This window comes from Rhopilema esculentum, chromosome 7 (assembly GCF_057945365.1).
Source record: "Rhopilema esculentum isolate cy_ngs chromosome 7, ASM5794536v1, whole genome shotgun sequence".
NCBI lineage: Eukaryota > Metazoa > Cnidaria > Scyphozoa > Rhizostomeae > Rhizostomatidae > Rhopilema > Rhopilema esculentum.
The window spans coordinates 14,039,075-14,064,455 of record NC_142821.1 but is presented as its reverse complement, the minus strand read 5'-3'; the positions used below and the strand labels follow the sequence as shown (position 1 = coordinate 14,064,455).

Below are 25,381 nucleotides of genomic sequence, written 5' to 3'. Positions count from 1 at the left end.
GTTTTGAATGGGGTTGAACTTTTCCAAGATGAGCTATAGCTTCGAAGTTTATTGATGAATCTTGACGTACATAAAACAAGAACGTTTTCTCGAAGAGTAAATAGCCACTTCAGCTGTTGATCAATGACGGTACAAGGGGTAATTGGTGGCAATATCCCCCAAAGGTTATCAAATATGGTCATCAAAATTCTTCTAAAAATTACTAATAAGAGTAGGACTTCTGTTTTGAGAAATAAAGCATTTCTTATAAATTCATTCGGCATGTATGAAGCAGGTTGCAATCGGAAATTGCAATCGGAAATTGCAAACGGCCCAAGTGAAATAAAATCTAACAACACACATCTCTAGCAGAAGGTTTGATTAGCAACAAATGCAATGGGTTTGATCTGCATATTATAAAAGGTTTTAATGGATGATTAAATATTTAGATAGTCTGGGGTGGTTTAAGGTGACAATCAGGAATGGTGTCAATAAAAGAGACCTTGTTAAACAGCAATGGGCACAGGAGTCATCCTTGTATAAAGTCAATGTCCATAGTGGTGGGGCTTAAAGACCAATCTGATTTTTATGCAATAGTCTTTGATTTTACATATAATTTTAACATTCTTTAATATAAATCCTTGGATGTTATTGTTCTCAATTTGTGAAGCAAAAGTTTATATCAGCCATGGCATTTACCTCTCTAAGGTCTATGAATGCTGTGTAAACTTTCAATTTCTTTGCTAATTACCTTATCAATCTGTATTTTTGGTACAATATGAGTTTTTGAAACACAGTTTGTTTGAGTTGTTCAATTTGAAACACAATTTGAAGACAGTGAAAGCTGATTGAAGGAGACTTTTGTTTAAAGCCCTTTTAAAAAACGAGACAATATAAAATGCTAAAGCACGAGTTTATTAATGAGCACTCAGATGGTTGTAGGGTCGATCTAAATACCAAGCTGAAAAGTTTGCGAATTGATTCAACAAGTATCCTTTCGCCGTGGAAAATGAACTTATTGTTAACTAGATTAGTATTAATTCTCATGGTGATACAGCAATGATAAAATAAAGAAATGAAATGCTTTACTTTGATGGATATCAGTCTCAGAAATTAGGGAAGCATTTATAATATTTCTGGTCAATTGCACTAGGATTGTCGCTAGTTAATCGGGGATCTTGTAAAAGAACCAACTTTGTCCTCTTGAAAACACGACTTTTTAGAATTCATTGATAGTTTTTATTGCAGAATTAAATAAGTTTATCTTCGTGAGAGTCACAATAATTGTAGTTTTTATTGCTTCTTTCAAAAGGGTTATCTCATGTCTTCTGCACATTGCCTGAGTGAGGTGCAACGAAAAGCATTTAAATCTGCATTTGGGCAAACAGTAATAGAAGTTGTATAGTGTTTTCCCATTCGTTGGCTTTGGTATAACGGAAGCATTCCTTGAATAAGCCATTGATACAAATGAATAACAAATATTTAATAACAATAACAGAAAATTCTGCATCTTGTCATTTGAAAGTGTCTGTTCATTTGAAAGTGTTTGTCATTTGAAAAACCTCAATTTTGGCAATCTCTACTAAAATATTATCTCTGCTTTGCTATCTTACAACTACGACAACCTCGAACCCTGCCTTGGCTATAGTCGGTGTTTTATATTGTGAAATCTATCAATTTTAAATGTGCTTATGTCATAGGATGGTTCCTTCTTCTTTGAAATTTCTGCCAACAATTTGCCAATAACTGGAGCTAGCTTGAAGCCATGACCTGCAATAATAAAGCAACTGTGTCATTTTGACGAGAAACAATTGAAATTGAATTAAAAATTTCCAGCCCAGTCTATATCGACGCCACTTGGGGGTGTGGGTGGAGCCCAGAGGGCATTTTAACTTGTGAGGGGGGTTCTTTCGTTTGTTCAAGGCCGTACATTATAAGAATAATAAAATCTTGGAATCAAATGGCAGGTAACCTAACGATGATATCAATAGAATAACGCTAATCTAAATTTTTACTGGCGAATCAAGAGGAAAATAAGCAAAAATCTTTCAAAAACTCGTTGAAGATGTGATAGGGCGACATAAAAGAAACAAAGAGGCCAATCAAAAAGGGGCAAAATGTTATACTAGAGGAGCAACCGACTTTTTCGCCACTCACTCTATGGAACCTTGCACGGCATGGTTTGTTAGAAAGAACTCGATTTCTTTTGTATGTACCAAAGGAAAGCGGAACTGTAATGGTTTCTACATTGCCACAAGTGTCAAAGAAGTTAACCTTGTTATCCTGTAACATATTCAGGATTCGGTTAAAATTCCATGAGTGAAAATAGAAAAGAGAGTCTTTGGTGACCGCAACGAATTAGGCCAATCTTGGTTGTAGAATGTGGAATGTCGATATTACCTGAGAAGCCAGCGCCAACAACGATATTAGGATGGCGGGGATGTCGATCTATTATGAAGTCATCGTCTGGCGTGGACTGCAATGAGAAATTGGACGAATAGGAGTGTAGCGAGTCACATGGCAAAATGGTACTGCCACAGCCACGGTTAAAAGTATCGATTTCAGAAGATTTTATGTGATTAGATCACTGAACAATGGATTGGATCAACAGGTCCTTGCAATATCAAAGAATTATTGACTCTGGTGTAATATATATCAGATCTCAGATTGAACGCAAACAAAATACCACGTTTTCCTCTTCGCCGGAGCCTTCGATTCTACCCTTACTTCACGGGGGTCTGGGTCTTACGATGGACATTATAATAATAGTAACTATAAAACACTACATCTGGTATATTATAAACGGACGATTACCCAGTGGCGGCTCTTGCTAATGGGCATCTGGGGCAATGTCCCCTCAAAAAGATTCAAAGGAAATCTATGATATTCATATTTAATTTTGAAGATAGTCTTACTGTGGTTAATTATATAAGTTTGTATCTCTTCTAGAAAAAGCTCCTTGCTATCCAGTCTCGTCCTTAGCCTCGCTTCTGGCCCGCTGGTGCCTTGAGCGATGATGTCATTTTACGAGCAAAATTTTTTTTGCCCCTAGCCGACATGCGCACAAGCCAATTTTCGACCTCGAGCATTGCGAAACGCGGCCTGTGATTGGCTTATTTGGAGGAATTCGGGGCAAGAAAAATTTTGCCCATAAAATGACATCATCGCTAAACAAAAACCACATCTATATATGCGTTTTCTTCTGCGCTCCATGACGATCAACATCGAACCATGAATACAGTGAAAAATTTGCAAACGTTGTAGCAATATTTATGGTCTGCCCTCCCAACTGTTAAAGTCACGAGCCGCCACTGCGATTACCATTAGCAGACACCTCCCATTAAGAAAACCCTAACATTTACGGACACTTTAACATAAACGAACACTTTCCATTAATGGGCACTTCTCATTAATAGACACTTCCAAAAAACATACAAATAGTCTTGTCCTTAAATTTCTTTGCAATAGTTAAAACATTCTCCAAACAACCTACACATTCCTTCAGTGGATGGCAACTCTTAAATGCCTTCAAAAACCTAAGGTATCATCTAAAAAGAGCTCCTGAATCACTTTGACTTTAATCGCATGCGTTCTGGTAACAGCACAAAACCAAATGATTCTGATAAAAAACTAAGGAACATTCAGGAAGGCACTTACTGTATACATGCATGGCTCAATAATACAGGGTCTGTCTTCCACGTTGGCAAAATGTTCTTGAATATATTTGGCAATTTCAAGCACGTTTTTATCCTGAGAGGTCACTCTGTCCCTAGAATCAGGCGATACAGTCGTACCATGATGCAGGCAAATCTAGAAAGGATAAAAAAATAAATCATCAGAAAAGCCTTTCAAGGTGCAAAATTAAAAATGACACGAAAAAGGAAGTAACATAATACTTTCCTAACGGGGACAGTTGGCTGATGCTTGCATTAAGCTTGAAACCCAGGGTTGCAACTTACAATAGTTTTGTTCTATACATTAAAGCATACACAGCGCTGCCTAAACAACTGATGCAGACTGGTAAAACAGTAGTTATCAACACTTATACTTAAATTTTTCATATCCGACATATGAAGAGATAGAGAAGCAGCAGCCTTCTTTCTTAATCTACGCTTGGTGTATAGAACGGTTGCAAGTTGCTTCTCCGGGTTTCGCGTTTAAGGCGATCATCCGGCAACGGGTGTACAGCTCTGCCAATACGGCATCGAACACTTTACGACAGACTGATAAACAGTAATATTCATTCTTAATTGATCTTTATGTATTTATAGCGTTTACTTCTGTGCCACTTGCAAACGTATCGTCATACCACCTATCAATATAAGAAACATTTTCGCATCTATGGAGCAACTCCTCGTTTTACGCTTAAACCTGCACCAACCTTAAACCAATAATTTTCAATTTTAAGTGCAAAAATGTTCCCCTACTCGTTTCAATGAATCATTTTATCGAGTACTTCTATGTCTTAAGACTTTTCCAACCACAGCATAATCATAATAATTACCTTTAACATATTTGGGTATTCAATGCAAGGCAATCCATAGATTTGACACTTTTTGGCAGTACCAGTTCCAAAATCAGCAAAGGCGGGGAAACATTGATCTGCCCGGTAGCGAACATCGTTTGTTTTCCAGTAGCAAACCGAAATCAAATATGGCTGCAATTCAATCAAATTCATGGTAGTATCATTTCGACAGTGATAATTAAAATCTGTTTAATTAAAATCTTCCTCATGATACTAAGGATTCACTATTAACCATATATAGGCACCCGCTTAGTCCATATACCGACACTGACATTTATAAAAGGTGTTTGGCACTCATGTTGATGAATACAATATTACATGTATTTATTAGAGGATATAGGTTTGTTATAATGACGACGTAAGGAATGCATAATTAGGAATACCGGAAATTACGTCATTTGATTTGATCGTTACCTGTAACGGCAGCGCAAGCCCAGTTGGCTTCACAAGCTCGGATGTCCATGGGCCTGTAACACAAGAAGAGGAGCCTTGCAAAAATACAGTTTCGAAGAGAGAAGGATCTGAATTGGATTCTTCTTGTTGAATGTAACCTTTTAAATAATTGAAATAATGCAAAATGCGTTTAAAGTCATCATATTTTCAGAAGATAGTAATTGCCACTTACATCGTTATCTTAAATTATTTTGAATTATAGAAATGAAAGATTCCCGGGTAAATACGTAGAGGTACATGAAATTTATTGTACATAATATTGTACAATGAACAGGTAAAAAGGCCGGCTTACAGTTGATGTGAAATCGATCATACATATATCTTACGCGAAGTAATGCATTAGATAAATGTCAGGTATGATAAGGAAAAGCCTAACCTAGGTACCAGACTCACTTTCTATAAAATAAGAGAGTCTAATTCAGAGCACCCGGACCTTTTTCCAGTGAAATTATTTGAAAGAACTTCTGTCAATGCAACAGACAGGAAACTAGGTCTATCGCCTGCGCAACCGGACTGTCAGATAAATAACAAAGATACTCAGTAGTCAGTGAAGTTTTGGGAAATCTTAAAGCAAATGTATTTTATATAGTTCTGTAAAGTCGCCATTATTAATACAATGATAATAGACTTTTCTGCCTAAAGATTCCAATCCAATCAGGTGTAAAGTGCCATTTGGCAACAAAGGCATGTGCGAAGCATGAAATTAAAGTTAGCACAATGCAGGTATAAAATGTTAACCATTAATAAATTGCGTATAAAACTTAAAATAAGTTTTCTGTAATTTTTCTCATAAATTGTGTGTACTTTCAAGTCTACTTTGTCATTGTGAACACAGTGGTTGTAAGCATGAGCACGTTGGAAGTTTATCACATGTATGGGTAATACGAAAAGCGAAGCCCCGTATGCCGGGCCGTAGTATTAGCCATAACTGATTTACGTGCGTTTGTTGTTGTTTGTTCTCGGCGCCTCGCGGTTCTCCTTATTTAGTACATTTAACTATTTCCCTTCAAGGCCTAGTTTCTTTGCAATGAGTAACCCTGCTTGAAATATCCGAGACTTTCAAAAGCCGGTATTACGGAGGTTTCCCTTCTTTCTACGATCACTCTGTCAATCCTGTCAATTGTTCTTTCTTAATTTTCCACAAAATTAGAAGAAAAAAAAATTCTTTGATGACAGTTTCAACAGCATCTTCAAATGTAATCGTTTATCAAACGGTCGCCATCATTAGTTGATATTTATGTTCTTTTCTCTTCAATGTTTTACACAAGGGCTTTTTTCAATAGCGTTTATTGCTTCGCTGTGACCTTTGAACGTCTCGAAATATGTAAACTTGCTTCTGTTTTGTTAATATCGGCACACCAGAAGGAGCAGAGGTGTGCACTGATCCAGACTCTTTCTTATTTTATACAGAGTGAGTCTCGTTCCCAGGGTAGGAACAGCCTTACTGATTCACAGGACCGTAGCAATACATTTCACTGAAGCTTTAGTGCAATCACTTTATATTGATGACTCTCTGCAAAGGTTCAAACTTCAATGACTCTACATGGACGACTCCACTTCAAGGAATTATTCACAACACCGTTACCTTTAAGGCATCACGTGTCTACCAAACCGTAATTCAGAATGGAACACCGTACATACCTGCGGTGATAATGAGATTCTTTGCTTTAATTATTCGCTTTGTCGTCTTGATTTGGATGATGTCTCCTGGGATTATTTCATGAACCTTTTCATTGTCCAACAGGGAACCACCAGTTGACACGAACAAATCCTGCAAGTTTACAAATGACCTTAAATGGCGCGTCGTTGTATCAAACCTAGCAATCAAAGAAAACGCCTTAATATATGTAATTATGTAAATAATTGATGAATAATATATGCATACCCGGTATGACTGGACACATCTATTTGCCATCAGGACTCCTGCTTCGTTTTCAAGGACAGCTCCTGTCCCGTCTGGATATGTCAGCATAGGGTATTTGTTTTTAAACTCGTTTCCTTGCAGCAGGGAAGATGTCAATCCAATCGAGGCTAGGTTACGCTGCACTTGCTTCGCATTGTCAAGTGGAAGTGCATCGATGCTCAGCAATCCGCATTGGCTGCAGGTTAAACAGGAAGCTGATGCAGGCACCGCGAAGCAGGGGGGACAAAAACTTTTTGAGCGTAATTTGAGAAGAAATACTTCGGTAGGATTTACTTTTACTAAAGTCCCTTAGATTGGGCAATACAAAAATATCTATCAATGATACAAATCTATAACTGCGAAGCTAATAGTAGAAGCATTAAATACAAAGCTGCTTTGAGAGACTTCGATTTGTGGGTGTATAGAGAGAAAAGGGTATATTTGCTCTATTAATTGGTGTTATGGAAACAATAGTTTTCATATCAGATTCAGCAAATATGCAACAATGAAACAAGTCAAATTAAAGCCAATTGCTTGTAGCAATTATTGAAAAAAACCGGCGTATTGTGATCTCGGACAATTTTCGCTTGAAAATAAGTCCATCTCTGATTTAAGAATAAAGAAAGAGCATAAACATTGAGAAAGAAATGCACAAATGAAACGTCAGCAAACATACTAAAACAGTTTATTGCCAGTTTTCTCTTCAAGCTTCCTCCATTCCTTGAAGCACTCAGGCATCATGCGAGCATAGCACTGTTGGCCATACGAGTGGCGAATCACCCTGCTCTGTCCATGAGAGCTTCCTCGAGTGTGAGGGAGGGGAAACTGCAAAAAAGATGATATGTTAAGGCCCGGCCAAACAAACAAAACATCCGTAAAACAATGTCAAACATTTTTGTACCAACATTATTGGACAATGTTTTATGACCTGGCCAAGTGAATCAAACAAATGTTAAACATCTGTTATGGTCAAGGGCTGCCGCACAACTTCCTACACTTACCGCGTTGTATTTGCGGAATTTTAATCTACTGCGCTTGCGTGAGTAAAACAAATGTTTTAAGGGGTGGCCAAACGAACGCAACATTGTTGATCAACAAAAGAATTGTTTGACCAAATGTTTGATGGTAATCAAATTTTACAAAACATCATAAAACATCGTAAAACATGGTGGCCAAACGAATAAAATATGTTTTATTCAACAATGTTGGATGATGTTTTATGCCGATGTTTTATTCGCTTGGCCAGGGCTTTATGTTAAGGTGGTGCAATTCCAAATTCCAAACCAAATTTGGTCCCTGGCAGTGGTCCTGGAAGCCTGAAACTCTTGGTTATAATTTTAAAAGGACAAATCTTTAAAAAAATGTTAGTTTTCAACAGGCTCTCGGTTTAACAAAACTTTTCAAAATGACCACTAGTTAAAACTTAATTAAGATTAATTTCTAATGATCAGTTACATAACGCAGAGCACTGAGATTCATCATGGATTTTTCTTTAATTTTTTGCTCTTTGACAAATATTGAGAATTGATCTTCTTACATGCAATGATGCGAAGACCTAGATCCGACCCAGAGTTACGACAAAATCACTTAATGGAGCTGTTGGACAATGAAAACCTCCATCTCTTTAAGGGGAAAATCTCTTATAAGCAAAGGCTTGCAGCCCTGTATGAAAGTCCATAACAAGGCCATACATGGCAATTGCCCCAGCATGGGCTGTAAGCAGTTGGTCTGTCGACTTCTTCGCAAATGAAATCTTCACTCATATCAATCAGGGCTTTTTCCACGTATTGACTAGAAGGGTCATTTCCCCTCCATCACTTTTTAAAATTAGCTTTGGAAAAATCAAATATTTTTACGGCAAACTGAAGCTTTTCAAAAGACACTCTTCAGGGTATAAAACATAAAATTATGGGTCGAAATTGTGATTTATTAGACTTAGTATTTGCGTGCATGACTTATCGGGTAATCTAAACTTTCACAATTCTCAACTGTCCCGTGATCGTGTTTGCGTGTATTGCTCGTATTTGCGTGTTTTGATCATTTGCGATTGATTGGTCGATCAAACTGCTTGACAAATAATTAACAGGGGCCTGTCATATGTTACCCTGGGTACTAGAGTCTCGAAGAGTCAAATGAAGTAAGAAGGGTAGAGGAAATTTTCCTTTTCTTTTCTTTTTCGCAATTCCTCTCCCCTTCCTATCCGTATTTGTGCAAAACTATATACATAGGTAAATCTCAATCATCAGGAAATTTTCTGGAATTTTATGGTACACTGCTGCTGACTTTTCAAGCAGCTCCCACCCCCGTCCTCTAGTGCCGCTTGATAGTTTCTAACTATGGCGCGCCGTTGCGGCAAAACTCGCCATTAGCCGCAGCACACCTCCCAAGCATCATAGAGGCTAATACCTCCCTGAATCGAGGCTCCTAAGTTCAGCCATTGTTATTGAAATCTAATGAAAATCATTGACATGATCACTAATCATTGAGATTGCAAATCATTGGATAATCATTAACGTGGACAGAGTATCCTGGGAAACAGAAAAAGCGCGCAAATTTGCAATCATGTAGGCAGCGCTCGAGGCTTAAATAGGGGACAGGGTAAAATGAGAAAATCGGGGTCATCTAGGGAAATCGTTAATAACTCAAAATTCGGAATGATATCTTAAAACAAACCTCAGAATCGGATTCGGCATGCTTCAATCTACCTTTCAGCTGTTTTTATAGTTCAACTACGGTAATTTTAGCAAAATAAATGACAATGTTTTCTTTTACATTAATATTTCCCCGTAGCTTCGGGAGCAAAGAGACACAAATCGTTAAAAAAACATCGTTTTAATTCAAAATAAACAGCAAAAGGTAGAAATCGCAAAGAAAAATACACAGAAGCTGAGCAAATTGTTATGAAATGAATAGACCACAGCACCGGAGCTGTTTCACGGACGATAAACAAATATATACTTTAAGCAAGGAGATTTAAAGAATAAAACGAGAAAATAAACAATGCGCAAATACAGAATGCAAAATGGCAACTTTAATGCCTATTAAAAAATTATTTTTTTTATCAAAAATTGTTAGGCCTTTTGATTAGAAGGTCTTTTACCTTTTAAATCCAAACGATATGCACAAATGTTCAATGGATCTTATGGCACTAAGACAAGCGGATTTAGACCGGTTGCACAGGTTTAAAAAAGCCGGTCAAATTTTAAGAGCTATATTTCTCTGTTAATCTTGAATTTTTGATCTAAAATTGCTGCAGTTCTCCCTGACTGATTACAGTTCTGTTTACATACTGAACTGAACCCCTGCAAGATTCCGACAGAGTTCCCAGCTTCTTAATTCATCTTTTAACCCAAAGTATCCGAGGAATTTTATCTATGACCATGACAATAAACCAAAACTCAGACTTTGGGATAGTTGGAGGGTCATGGTAGCCATAGAAGATGGTACCTAATGATGATGATCCGAGGAATTGAAAATCGAGGAAATCAGTCGAAATCAGTGACAGTCTGGAGTATGCTATCTATGCACCAATATTGAAACCGGTGGCTATTGTTTTCTGTTTAAAATCTGGATGCTTTCAGGGGCATCGAGACCGGGGGGTGTGGGGGGGGGGTGTCACACTAGTATCTCAATAGGAAATTTCAGGTAAAATCCGCCCAGTGAAAGGATCAAGCAAAGATAGTTGCTCCTTTGGCTAAACATGATATTTCTTGATATGGAGGAAGATAAAAAACTAATGATTTGAATATTTGAAGATTTCTTGTTGGCACAAAATCTGAAAATCCAGGCAATCTTTAGGTAAAATTGTGTCTTGTGTCCACTTCCCCTAAAAAGGCACGCTAAGATGGAGAGAGGGATCTAAAGTGGCAACCGGTGCTGCTTGTTACCTAGCTTTAGAAGTAACTGACAACATGGTATTTTTCAAGACCACGGCGAAATTGTACCAGTTGTTTTTATCTGCTGCTAAATTTATTTGCAAAAAAATTTTTTTAAATAGGAGGATTGCTTTAGTGAAATGTGCTTGAAAGAGTGCATTTTCCAGGGAACTAGAAGCATCAAGATTCGAAAATTCCCTCTTCCTACGGCGGCAACCATGGTGCCGCATCGGGTAGTAACTACATCGATGTCTTAATGGCTATTTTAGAATAAGACAAGTTCTTTTCTATCTTCTTCATCTACATCTACATCTATGCATATAATCAGTAAAGCCAAAACGGGCATCGCACTGATGAAGGCGGTTTCCTCGTACGCAAGAGTCAGCAAAATATGTCATGGCCAAAGCAAGGACATGATCGGTCACCAAAGACGGTCACCAAAATGGAAAGAGCGACTCTTGCGGACAATGGAAAGGCCCTAAACAGCATAAGACAGGGACATTTTAATAACACCTAGCACAACAACTTTAATAATAGTACAACATGCTGCTACTATCTTCTTCTTCTAAACGATCTTAAGGAGCCTTGGTCCGTCCCAATATAGAGATTTGACAAAACTATTAGGAAAGTCCGTTATTATCATATAAAAGTTGCGAATTGTATACAGAGTTAAATTGACAAAATGTACTGCAGAAGTTTGTGACAGCAGCTAAAGAATTTCAGGCAAAAATTTTTTAATTATGTAAATTTGTAGTCCACACCCCTCCCCCCCCCCAACAAGGCTTACCTCGCGACGGCCCTGGACGCTTTAAACCGGTGCCAGTATGTTTCCTTTACGCGAAAAAAACCTAAGTCTAAAAAGGTGGCTTAAAAGAATATTCGATATTGATATCCATAGCTCGAAAGTGTGGACGCTTAAAACAAAATGATACAAAACGATATAAGGATACAAATAAGAATCTGAGGTTTTGTATAGAGGGATTAGACTTTCTTTCTCGAAAAACTTCATGAAAATTAGAATCGAAGTTGCAAGAAGAGGATCAAAGGCCACGCTTAACGGAGTAAAATTGTGACATTTTAGATAAAGTGTTGGCAAAATAATCACATTTAAAAGTTGCTAGCCTCATTAGCAACTTTTAGCAATATTAATGGGCCTAGCTGCTAGCACTACATCTCTGTAGGGCTCAGCCTTTTTTACTAATGCTGAAAAGTTGTTTCGGTGTTGTTGCAACCCCCAGAGGGAACCACAACATTTTCCAATCCCCGCTACAACCCCCTGAATTCTGTGTGATAGACCTTCTTTCGTTCGTAAATCGTAGCTGCCATTATAGACCAGCATTTGTCCACATTAAAGCTAAAGGAGTTAAATGTTTTCACAATTAAAGTTCAGATGGAAGTCAATGTAAACAAAACTAAAATTAGGCTGTTTAAAAAGAACAAGCGGAAGTCTAAAGCTAAGAAGAAATGGTACTTGGGAGATAATGCTGTTTCAGAATGTGATTCTTACAAGCATCTTGATGTCACTTTTAAGTCAAATGGTTCTTACAACAAGCATATTGAAAAGGTCAAGCAAAAACTGGTAAAGCATGTTTTGCTTTAATTTCTAAATGCAAAGAGTTGAATGGTTTACAGCGTACAGACTCTTTCTATATTTATTTGACCAGATGATAGTACCCTTCATAAATTATGGCTCAGAAATCTGGGGATTTGATAAGTGGCCTTCCCTTGGACGTTTACATCTCTCTGCTTGTAAATACATACTCGGAGTCAAATCTACTACTTGCACTGACGCTATTTATGCTGAATTAGGCAAAATTTTTATTCAGTGTAGCAGGCACATAAGTATCTTAAAATTCTTGTTCAGGCTTGAGTCCCTTCTTGATTTGGAACCAGATAGGTATGGTCAGCTATTTAGTGAGCGACATTCGATTAGACATTCATGTATAGATTCGGACTTTGATTGCTTCTTACAAAAAAATTATCAAAGATAATAAAAAGATATTTCATAGTGGGAAACTTGGCTGAATTATCTGTCGATCCATGTATCTTGTTTACAGGGCTTAAAATAAGCGTGGATCTGACTCACTTTGTGGAGTTGTAAATTGAAATTGTGGAACTGAAATTGTAGAAAGTGTGGATATGTAAATAGCGCATTTTCTTAAAAGTACAGCATAAAATACCAATTGAAACGCCTAAGATAGAATTAGGAACATACTTTTCAATGCAAAGCGAAAGCCCAATCCCAGCCTTATTGATTGCACTCATTTTTTATAAGTAAATTGCTATAAGAAATAAGCAATGTGAGACAACAAAAAGGAATTAAGAAACTTCAAAAATCGAAGCTTCAGTACATGCGGAGAAAACTCAATTGCGCTTTATGATGTTGTCGTGTTGTTTTGAAGAAAGATGGAATCGGTATACATCTTCAACTTCAAGACATCATCTCAAGTTATGTTCCTTCACGACTTACTTAAAAGAATACTGAGACTAAAGACCGAGACCGAGATTATGATTTCCTGCTCGTAAGGTATTTTGGGGTTTATGTAGATTCAAGCAGATTTCAGCAAAAGTTGCGAAACAATTTAACTATGGTGTTTTAAATTGGCGAAGAATGAGAAAAATTCCTCTCAAGGCTAAAGCAGTTGAATGATAATAACCCTCTCGGTGGTATCTGGGAGGAACATTTAATTGGGAATGTTTCATAACAGGGGCTATAGTCCTCCCTAACATTTTGCAATCATAGGTTAGAAAATGTTTTCAAAGTTTACGCTAACGAACTCATTAGAAGCAGTTCTTCTTGACTGGAAATTCGTTTTTGTCTTTTTCATGGTGCTTTAACTTGTTTGATCAAAGATGAATTTGTATTTTATCTAACTCGGTTTTGTATTTTTATAGTAATTGAAATCTTCTCTGAATCGTTATCTTTAAGAATAAGGACAGAAAGAAGCAAATGTTTTCCGGTGTTTCAAAGGGTGTGGCCGTAAGAATCTAGGGCAAGCCCCCGAGCTCCAGCCATTCCCCTATGGGCTTGTGGGTGGTGTTTGCGTTACCAACAAGTTGAGGGGAAAGATCATGCTTTCAAACTAAGCGAAAAGAGATAAGAGACAAGCACAATTTGTACATATGTGAGAGAAGAGATTATTTGCCATCCGTAACGAGATTCACGTTTATAGTATCAATTTTTCTGAAGAAATGATTTGATGACAAAGAATCTGATAGGCTGGATGCAATTAAAATGACTTTTGAAGGCCTCACTCAGCTTTTGCCCCGGACAAAAATTAAGCAGGATTTCATTCAATCGTTTATTGAAATTCGAGAAGTAAATGACTGAGATCACAGAGATCTGAGACTTTTTCTCAGGAAATTCTACCAGGCGAGACAATGACACGCATTCTCGCAGCAAACACTAATTCTGCCGATGTAGAGAGGCTGATTCCCATCTACAAAAAGATAGTAACAGGTTGGCAAAGCAAGCAGTATAGCTCCAGTGTTGGAAATTCCCCAACCGTGCGAGTTCTTTCGCGATAAAAAACTAATTTGGTAAAAGCATCAAGCGACTTTCATGCGAATTCGAACGTAATATTTTACAACTTAACTGAAATACGATATGCGATATGACTCTGGCCTGATTATGAGATTCTTGTGGTACTGTCTATAAACAACATAACAAGTTTGAATAACAGAACAAAAAACGCGGGTTAAAGGTCCTCTAATATTTTCAACACTCCCCCCAATCAAGAAGTTACTCTGCTTGATTTAATATTTCAGTTTGTAGTTCACGTGTTTCTTCACCCGCAAAAGTTGCAAGTCTTTTTTGTCCTTTCTTGATTTATTTTCCTTATGATTTGTGTTTCTTGTCCGCAACGGTTGCCTTTAACTCTAATGATGCACTGCCTTGCAATGGTCTTTGTAACTCGATTAACTTTCCTTGACTCAAAACATGAACTTTAACTGCTCGTATCATTTCATCTTTGCTCTTTATGTAGTCAATAACTTTTCCCATTCGCCAATATTTTTCTGTATGCTACTATCCACAACAAGAACGATCTCGCCTTTTTCAGGCACTCTGCTTATTGTGCTTGATTGTCTCTGATACTCTTTGAGTCCTTGTAAGTATTCGCAAGTCCATCTTCTTCCATAAATGTGCCTTTACGGTGGTAACGTACTTTAGTCTCTTATTCACTGTTGCAGAATACTCCTTATCTTCTACTTCCTTGCCTTTGTCCAAAATTGGCTGTTCTGGCCACTCTTCTGAAGTTAACCAATTCGGTCCTCGCCACCAAAGTTTATTCCCCTTTAGCTGCAATGGCGTTTTGCCCCTTGTGCCGAGATCTGCCGGATTTTGAGCTGTTGGGCAATATTGCCATTTTGAATCACGTGACAGTTGCTCAATTTCCTTAACTCTGTGCTCAACAAATTGGCGATACTGCCCTCGTCTTTGAAGCCAGTGGAGGACAGTGCAACTATCTGACCACATGAAGACTTCCTTAATCTCAAAGTCCGCTAAGGCCTCTTTAACGGTCGTTACCAATCTAGCTGCAATTCTTGCTGCTGTCAGCTCTAAACGTGGAATAGTCAGCTCTTTTTTCAATGGAGGCAACCTTGTTTTAGCAGTCAACAAGTTGCTAAATCTCCCTTGCGGTGACGTCACTACCAGATAAACTGCTGCGCAGTAAGCTGTTTGACTTGCGTCTGCAAAGACGTGCAACAACATCTTTTCTGGTTTCCCTGGCAGGGTGACACATCTTTGGAATGCTATTTCTGGATCTTGTTTCACATATTTTTCAAAATATTCCCATCTAGTTTGTAGATCTTCGCTAATTGGACTGTCCCAACCTATGCCGTCTCTGCATGCATCTTGGAAGATTTTTCTTGCTACAATTGTGACCGGTCCTGTAACACCTAATGGATCGTATATCCTTGATAAGCAGCTCAGCAATTCTCTTTTTGTCATCCTCGAACTTCCTGTTTCCTCTGCTACTTGTGACATATCAAAAGCCATAACGTCATTCCTCTTGATTTAAGCTCTGCTTTGCAAACGTTGCGTCTTTATCACCGTCATTCTCCCTTTTCAGAGTACTTAACACGTCATCACTGTTGGACTTCCACTTGTGGAGGGTGAATCCTCCTTGCTTCATAACATCCTCAAGCTTCCTTCAAACAAAATAACTTCCTCTACATTACTACCTCTACCCACAAAATCATCCACAAATAAACTCCTAACTACCAACCTCACAAACTCTGGATCTTTCTCTCCATAACCTTCAATATGCCTTTGCAACGTCGCATTGAGCAAAAATGGACTAGGACCAGCACCAAAAATGACACGTGTAAACCTCCATTCACAAACCTTTGACGACACATCCTTTGGATCCTCAACCCACAAAAACTTTAAGCAGTCTCTGTCTTCAACAGCTACTTCAATTTGCCATTCGTTTAATGATTTGCCATTCTTTCTATCCTTGGCAGAGGCGTCAAAAACTATTCTAACCTTTGTGGACTCTGCTTCCTGCCTGATGACAGCATGATGGGGTATGTAGTGTGATGCTTCTCCTGCTTCTGTCTCGGGAGCCTTTCCAACAATGCCTGTTTTTATCTGCTCTTGTATGATACCGTCATAAGCTTCTAATTGCTCAGGGGCATTTGATAATCTATTCAGCTAAGGCTTTAACCGCTTCTCACATAGCTTCCTGTTGTCATGTAGTGATGCCTTAACCAATGCTGACTTCCAGGGTAGATTAACTACATAACGTGTGCCATTGAACTTGACTGTGTCTTTAAACTCTGTATGTACTGGATCACCTTCTCTAATCCCAACAGTCTCCAGGTCCCATAACTTCTCTACCTCTGAAGCTATTTCTTGTTTGTTTTCCATACAAAACAACAGTTGACTTTTCGGTTAATTGATGCTCGTTCCTTGATATGTTGGTCCTAAAAAAGTCCATCCTAATTTGGTTTCCTCGGCAACAGGCTGATTTTCCTCCCCCCGTACATAGCGCCCTGTCTTCACCTTGCATATGTCTTCAAGGCCAATAATCACATGGATTTCTAATTCATCATGTTCGGAAACATCAGAGAATTTAATATCCTTCAAGTGTTCAAATCTTTGCTGGACAACTTCTGGTCTGGCATTTTTTACAGTTGTCAATCTGCTCAACGTTGCTGCTTCTATAGTGAGCCTGACTTCTCCTTCCATATTTCTAATCTCTAGATTGTAAATACCACATCTATGGCTTTGGCTTCCATGAATGGTGTCTAATATGACTGTTTCATGTCAAATCGGTTTGCCTTTCAATTTCTCAGCAATCTTTTGCACCAAGTATGTCTTATCACTGCCTGTGTCTAGAAGCATACGGCATGGCACTGAGTCCTTCCCTGGTATGTTGATCTTTGCTTGCACTGTCTGATACGCTATTGCTCCTTTCGTAGTAACATGCAAGTTTGGTGTTGCATTCTCCATGCATATCGATGTATGATGACCCGTTTTCTTGCATCTATCACATGCCCTCGTTTCCTTGCATTCTCTCTGCATATGTCCCTTTCTAAGGCACTGGAAGCATCTATTGTATTTCCGCAAAATATTCCTTCTTTTGTCCGGATCTCGACTTGGCTGCACTCTTTACTTTGATGTTCTCCTAGACAATAAACACATGAGGTACTACTAACTGACAACACTCTGCCTTCCTTTTTCCTTTCAATGCCTGGCTGATCATGTGACTCACTTGCACTTCTGATTACTAATTCTTGCCACAATTTTTCAAGAAACTCTCCTATCATCCATTCATGAGTAACATCCTTCGAACGTCGAATATTGATTGCTAAATCTCTGGGTACTTTGCTCATCAGTTCTGGTACAACAGCTACTGAATAATGCTCTCCTGGGACTCCTAAAACCAACAATGCTTTAAGGTGAGAATCGACATCATCATAAAATCTCTTTAATTTATTCACATCTCTAACGTTGGAAACTCCTTGAGTAGCTTTCAAGGCTGCCATATTTGCTTCTTTCAGCAATCCAGATTGACCATATTTCCCTTTCAATGTTTCTAAGGCTGGTCTATAGTTGTCCCCAATTATAGATAAATTGGCAATAGTTGTGCTAGCTGGTCCATCTAGGCATGCTTTCAAATATGACATCTTGTGTACATCTGAATATCCCGGATTGTCATGGATATTTCTTTGAAAGTTTTCCCAGAACTCTAACCACTTCATTGGGTCTCCATTGAAACATTTCAACTCTAATTTCGGCAGTTTCACCATATTTTGCATTCTGAAGCTGTTCTCCCTTTCACGTTGTTCCATGCTACCTGCATAGGGGTTATAGCTTGATTGCGGATACCTGCTATTTCCTGGTTGTCCAATAATTCCTGTCTGTCCACTATGTGTCTCAAATCGTCCAACACCACTGTACGGTCCCATAATATCCTGCCGTCCATACGTTCTTGGCTGTTCCCCCCAACCTTGCCAAACTTGAGCTCCAGTGGCGGAATGCCCATAATAATTTCCCCTAGTATCCTCACAAGGCAGGGAATTCCATGTAAGTGACTGAATTTTTGCCTAACCTCAAATTTTAATACCGATTTCTACGAAATCGACCCTGTAGATTACAAATCCAAGATGGGTCACTTTCGATTTTGACCGGAAGTGCCTTAATTTGATGACGTCAGAAAACAAGAAATTTATCCATTCTACCTGCAATTTCTCGGTTCCCTTACACCCATTTTCAAGAATATTTGCACATTTTGATTCAGCAACACAAGGGCTATCGATTGATATATATTTTTTTAATTTCTACAGACGAAGTTATTTTTAGAAATGACGTCATCATGACATAAAACGATGTTTTGCTTGGACTTCACTTATTTTTTGTTACCAACATGTGTTTTATAATACAGAAACGCATTCCTTCATGTTTGGTTGAAGCAGGCGTTGTTGAAGCTTGTTTTTGTGCAACTAGGCCTATCCTTGTGAAAACTGTGTCAAGTTCGAGGTCACAGCAATGGAAATTACAGCAAATTATATTTGAATTTGTCTAAATCTACCATACTATAGATAATAGAAGGACGACCTCCCTCTATTATCTATGACCATACCAGTATGTACAAGAATTGTGGTTTAAGACGTCCAGGCAAACTCATCACTTTCCAACTCGCTATCACTGCTCGAGGAGTCACCAAAAAATATATAATCCAGCTCTTTGCTCTCTGTAGATATCTCAGTACCGAGTTCTTCTTCATTATTTGAATATTTTGCGGTACACTCACGGGTGCTTGTGCTCCCGTGACGTCCATTCATACTCATCGCTTTCCAACTCGCTATCACTGCTTGAGGAGTCACCAAAAAATATATAATCCAGCTCTTTGCTCTCTGTAGATATCTCAGTACCGAGTTCTTCTTCACTATTTGAATATTTCGCGGTACACTCACGGGTGCTTATTGCTGCTTTTTTTTCCTTGTTCGTCGCCGTTTTGGAGCAGGAGAAGCTGGTTCTCCTGTTTCTTCATTCTCAGATGATAATGATAAGGCTGAAGACGCTGCAAATGTTGATAGAATTTGTTCACCTAAAATATAATGGCTCTTAAGGTACAAATGAATTTTTTAAAATGTCGAATAGGAGTGGTCCATTAACACAGAGACGCGTTGATTCAAAAAAACAACAACTCACCCGTGAACCAAACAGGCTCTACCAGACTTTTTGCAACGTCAATAGTCCATCCGTTATCCTCGAGAGATATGGATTGAATAGATTTTTCTGCAAATCTTAACCAATTATAGACTTGATAATGGACACGTCTAACTGCTTGATGAATTGAGTCGGGGTCTGGAGGCAATGAATGTGATGATTTCGTTTTCATGGCTTCATACAAGCGAACTCTTGTGTCCACATACGACTCATCCCTTCTCCCAGAATACATAACAGTTTGGACGAAAACCATGATATCCTTGATACTCTGCAAATCCAACTCTTTAGACTCTCCCAATGAACTTAAGAGATCTAGTGAATCTTGATTCTTCATTACTTTCTTTAGGAGTTTGACTTTCCCAACACCATAAAAGAAGGAGGTTGTGTCACACCCTGAGATTGCGTGAATGTGGGGTAAATGCATTTAAACATTTTCACCCAAAAAGTCGTACACTCTTCCAACGTCGACATATTTCTCGTGATCTATTTTCATTAACCACTTTGAAGATGGCTTGACAATGGCATAAGCATGCACAAGTATTACAAGTACATCTGTGTCCTTGGCAACTACCACTACGACTGTATCATTTTCACATGCCTGTAAAACAAGTCTAAAGTCGGCTTCTTCATGGTTGCATTCAAAAGACTCTGAAGCACCATCACGAGTTATTTCCCATTGCTGTTCCTGCTCCATGAAAACCAATGGCATTTTCAAATGTCGCCTACCCTCTTCACTTCGGAAGAATTTACTAGCTAATCGTATCAAGTCCTTTTTATTCTCGATATGGTTGAAAAAGCTTGACCATAAATTACCTTGGAGCATTTTTTGGTCGATCGCTTGTATGTGAGTACGCTGTGGTGTATTACCTTTTTTAAGCCTTGTCCCGTTTTTCGCACTTATACTTCGGTAGGTATCATTGATAAGGGGCTGGCAGCTGCAGATGGCGTAACAAAGTTTAGTAATGAAATAAGCCATTCACGGTAGGTCTCCTTTTCCTTAACAGAACGTACTGCCGCCATACCATCAATTAACCATCGTGCATTTTTTGGACATTCATTTGTCACTGAATTTGATTCCTCCACCAACAAGTTTCTGAAAACATTTTTAGGGGACTGGCGGTGTTGCAATGCTAAGTGGAACAGCAGTTAACGGGTACGTGAAGATCCACTGAATTGCTCATCACTGTCCCAAACGCTTGTCTATCTTGCTTTAATACGGTCATCACTTTAGGAACTTTCTTTTCCTTCTTTAACCCTGTTGGTAGCATAACCTTCTTTATCGGCTGAAAGAAATCTACAGTTCCTTTTACAAGTCTTTCATCTATGAACTGCAAATACTTGTCATTTCCCAATAAAGGTGCATTTAGCAAGCCTGCAATAACTTTTTGTCAATTTCTGAGCCAGTAGTTAGATGCCTGGCTGGACCATCTGCAAATGGATCGATTTGATAGCTTGTCAGTTGGTCTTTGAGAGCGTTAACATGAGCAACATGCATCTTCTTTCCAGATGGTGTTTGTTCCTTGTGAACTGAAGAAGTAGATATATTGATCTTTTCTCTAATGCTAAATGTAATTTGGCATGTATGTGCGTCGTTTTAATCCAAGTGTTGGTTTTAATCCCTTCCTGAATAACACCATGCTTTGCTTCACTCCGTTTTATCATGATTCGAAAAGATGTTCTGCAGATCGTATGAGCTTTGCCAAAAGCGGTATCACAGTCCTTCATCTTTTCATGAACTTTCGTAAAGCAGTATTTTTGATCGTCAAAGGTGATGTTTATCGTAGACCATCTTTGGGCCTTTTCCTTCACATCCTGGCAACCTGCACTCTTAAATTCAGTCACTTTTCATCCTTTAATCAAATATCCACAAAGCAAACATTTTCTTTCTTCTTCATCGTGCAAAGCAAGAAAAGACCTACTTGAGGCCATGGTTCTTGCCAAAACTGTTCTGCTTTAGTCAGTCACAGTTTACAAGCACGTGTATTGCTTTTTGAACTGACAACAGAAAAATTCCTGTGTTGGATGTTCTCTGATATTTCAGAGGATTGGAAATTTTGCCATTTCCGGAAAAAGCAGTCAATTAACGCAAAATATGTGTTTTTCATTTGCGTTACAATGAAATTGTGTTAGCTGTTATTCAAAAGTCTTTCGAAGACTAAATACACAGTTTTTTATGAGAAACATAGGCGTACAGTAGACACGTCTAAGTACTGAAAGTTACTTAATTGTCATGAATATTGAGTACTGAATTCCTCACAGACAATTTATTATAAAAAATGTTTGACTTCCTTTTCTGTATGACCGAGTTTGACACAGTCTCTTAAACATACAATATACCCCAGTCCCACAACAAGTCTCTTCTTGAAGAACAAGATAAACTATTGTTTCAGTAATTAATAGAACGAGGGGGTAAGAGGTAAATTGCCCCCAATTTGGTATACTAAGAATTGCCCTGCAAAGGAATGCATTTCTGTATCATAAAACACATGTTGGTAGCAAAAAATAAGTCAAGTCCAAGCAAAGCATCGTTTAATGTGTCATGATGACGTCATTTCTAAAAATAACTTTGTCAGTAAAAATTAATAAAATATATATCAATCGACAGCCCTTGTAGTGCTATAACAAAATGTGCAAATATTCTTGGAAATGGGTGTAAGGGAACCGAGAAATTGCAGGTAGAATTGATTAATTTCTTGTCTTCTGACGTCATCAAATTAAGGCACTTCCGTTCAAAATCGAAATTGACCCATCTTGGATTTGTAATCTACAGGGTCGATTTAGTAGAAATCAGTAATAACATTTGAGGTTAGGCAAAAATTCAGTCACTTACATGGAATTCCCTGCTTACACTTGACAACTCTGCTGGTGGGAAATTTGAGAAGAGAAAGCCTGGTGACATATCCTTCTGGGCGGGTCTAGAAATTTCCCTTTGAATTTCCACCGAACCCCCATATCCAGCTACCCTTTTCTTGTCGCCAAATTTACTTTCAGCCTCTGCTGCATTGTTCAATGCAACCTGTATTTTAGCTGCGTAAGCCCTGCTTTTTTTTATCTCTTCTACCAGATCCGATTTTAGTTTCAAATTTCGCATCTCTGTTTGTATTTTAACGTCCAGTTCTCTTATCTCCGTTAAACTTGGATCTATTTTGATTTTAAGTTCTTTAACTTCCTTTACAAGTTCTTTATCGAACGGATCGGCACAGTTAACAGTATTCAATCGTGAAATTGCGTCTCCCAAGGCTTCCTTTAGTACTCCTCTTTCATCTTGGAATTCTTCAGGCGGTGCAAATTCACCCGATCTCGCCGCTCCTAATTCGCCGTTTACAGACATTTTCCCTCTAAACTTTCACCAAATATTCCACGAACCCCTTGTGGGTCCCGTCGGAGGTGCCAGTTGTTGGAAATTCCCCAACCATGCGAGTTCTTTCGCGATAAAAAACTAATTTGGTAAAAGCATCAAGCGACTTTCATGCGAATTCGAACGTAACATTTTACAACTTAACTGAAATACGATATGCGATATGACTCTGGCCTGATTATGAGATTCTTGTGGTACTGTCTATAAACAACATAACAAGTTTGAATAACAAAACAAAAAAAGCGGATTAAAGTCCTCTAATATTTTCAACACCAGAAACACTTAACAAATATATGAATATCGCAAGTTTCGAATTCCGTGAACAGCTACAAAGATATGGCTCCAAAAAATCAAAAACACTAAAGTACGGGAAGCAAGACTGATTTAAGTTGGTTTTCGAAGGAGAAAGGAAAGAAATAATAACTTTTACGGAGATCCAAACAAACCATGTCAAAGGGTTTCCTTTCGATAACTATTTGGATAAGTTAAGACATCACTATATGTTTCTAATTTTCTTATTAACCCAATCAATGTATTGAAAAGAATAAGCTTCTTATACTTCTTTCATTTAAAATTTGGTCAATTAAAACATCCTATTTGCACTATTGTGGCAGTTTCTATACTTGCCACGCCCATTTTGCCAATCGTGGCAAAGTACCACGGCCAACTTTAATGAAAAAATGCGGGTCTGTAAAAATTTCTTATTTTAGGCCCTGCTTGTTTAAAATAAGATTCGCTGTGCTTCCAATTTCCCTGTTGCTGAATTACACGAATCGGAATTACCTGTTCAATCAAGAGGACGTCTCCGTTACCATGAGCAACGAGGTTATATGCTGTAGCGCTCCCAATTATGCCTGCCCCAACGATACATGTCTCCCACAACTTTGAGTCCATTGCGTGCGAACACAGATACAATACGAACAACGAGCAGCGTTGGTAGCGCTTGGTGTCAAAGGGTCACGCAACCGCTAAGTGGAACCACGCAAGAGTGCCTGCTATGTCACGTGATACGTGGCAATCGTGGGCTGCAAAGGTGGTAGCTTAGAGTGGCAAAAAATCGAGGGAAATCTGTTGTGCGACTACGTTGGCCGACGACTGGACGTTTCTATCAAAAATTGATTAAGATTTCAAGCTGCACTTGCTCCTTCCTGCAAAACTACCTTGTTTAAGTTGTAAATAATAACCTTATTGTATATATTTTTAAATTTTTGTAATTCGCCGATAAAAATCAACGCACGATGCCGAAGTCTTGTGCTGCAGACAACTGCACCAGCCGGAGCGAAGGTGAAACGAAGTCGTTATCATTTCAAAAGTGAGTTGAAGCTGCTCCTGACACAATTCGTCTCTGTATTATGACTTCTGCAGGAATTTCACATATTAAAAGTACAATACTTATGTTATATTATACACACATTTTTATAAAAAACTCGCTATAAGAAACGCAAACTGAGCCATGAGAAAAATTAAGAAACTTCGATATTTGAAGCAAACAAAAAGGATAGGGTTGGATTCTGTATAAATGCAGTACTCCGCAAATGTCTTTCCAAACATCTGAAATATATTGTTCACCCAGTATATCATGACTAACTCCTTTGCCCTATCCAAAAAAATTGATGAAAGTCTGTACTTCTTACCCCATTTACCTTAGAGAAAATGTAAGAAGCAATGATGTGCTACATTCTAATAGAGGATGACTCCTGCTGGAAATATCAAGAGCATTTGTAAAAAATCTGTCTCCTGCCCCTTCCCACATCTTTGCAGGCATGTTTTTAGAATTAAGAAACTTTTAAGTAACAATGAATGGAAGTATTTGCAAAAATATTAAGACTCTTCAGAACTCACCATTGACCTTAGTTTCTTAGAAGAATGAATCTATTTGATAACAAAATTTTAATTATTCTGTTATTTATGTTTATTTGTTCTTAATGAATGTAAAGAATGATGATTATGAACTGTGAGATCAATTTGTTTTTATTGGATTTGCTTTTCTAACAATTTTGAGGCTCTCTCTTTTGGCAATGATGATAAACCTTACAAAAATTTATCACATTTTCATTTAGATTTCCACATGGTAACCTGGAGCTCCTGAAAAAGGGGTAATAGCAAGTAAGTGTAAAAATTGGCATCCAACTAAACGTTCTGTACTGTATGAAAAACATTTTAAAGAGACAGACTATGTACATAGTGACTATGCAGATAGTATAGAATTGAATTTGGAAGTTCAAAGGAAAGATTTAAAGTCTGATGCAGTTCCTTTAAAATTTGCCTTTCCTCACCATCTTGTCCCTAAGGAAAGTAAAATAAGAAAGCCACCTGTTAGAAGGAATTTCCTTAAAAAATGTGATGTTGCCCAATCACCTTCTAGTGAAACATCTACAAAGAATTGTGATCACTCGTATGCTGCATCACCCTCTAAGAAGGTCAAGAAACTATCAAATATGATATCCAAAAAGAATAGGCAAATAAAACGGCTTAAGGCCCAGAAACTTCGCAGAGCAAAAACTATACACAGTTTAATCAAGAGCTTGAATAAATATAAATATTTAACAAATGCAAATGCTGACCAAATGATTCAAAATTTCAATGAAATGGCACTTGATCTATT

At 38.1% G+C, this 25,381-nt stretch overlaps 1 protein-coding gene across 1 annotated transcript; it reads right to left on the bottom strand.

The window, feature by feature from the left end:
- Window positions 1-154: 154 nt before the first annotated feature.
- LOC135683811 (peroxisomal sarcosine oxidase) lies at window positions 155-23,716 on the bottom strand. The gene is made up of 9 exons (XM_065199163.2): window positions 23,560-23,716; window positions 7,537-7,685; window positions 6,843-7,056; window positions 6,599-6,728; window positions 4,919-4,971; window positions 4,484-4,636; window positions 3,637-3,789; window positions 2,380-2,455; window positions 155-1,749 (listed from the first exon to the last, which is right to left on the bottom strand). Exons 1-9 carry the CDS (start codon window positions 23,668-23,670, stop codon window positions 1,622-1,624), a joined length of 1,167 nt encoding a protein of 388 aa, XP_065055235.2. The 5' UTR covers window positions 23,671-23,716; the 3' UTR covers window positions 155-1,621.
- Between the last annotated feature and the right edge of the window lie 1,665 nt (window positions 23,717-25,381).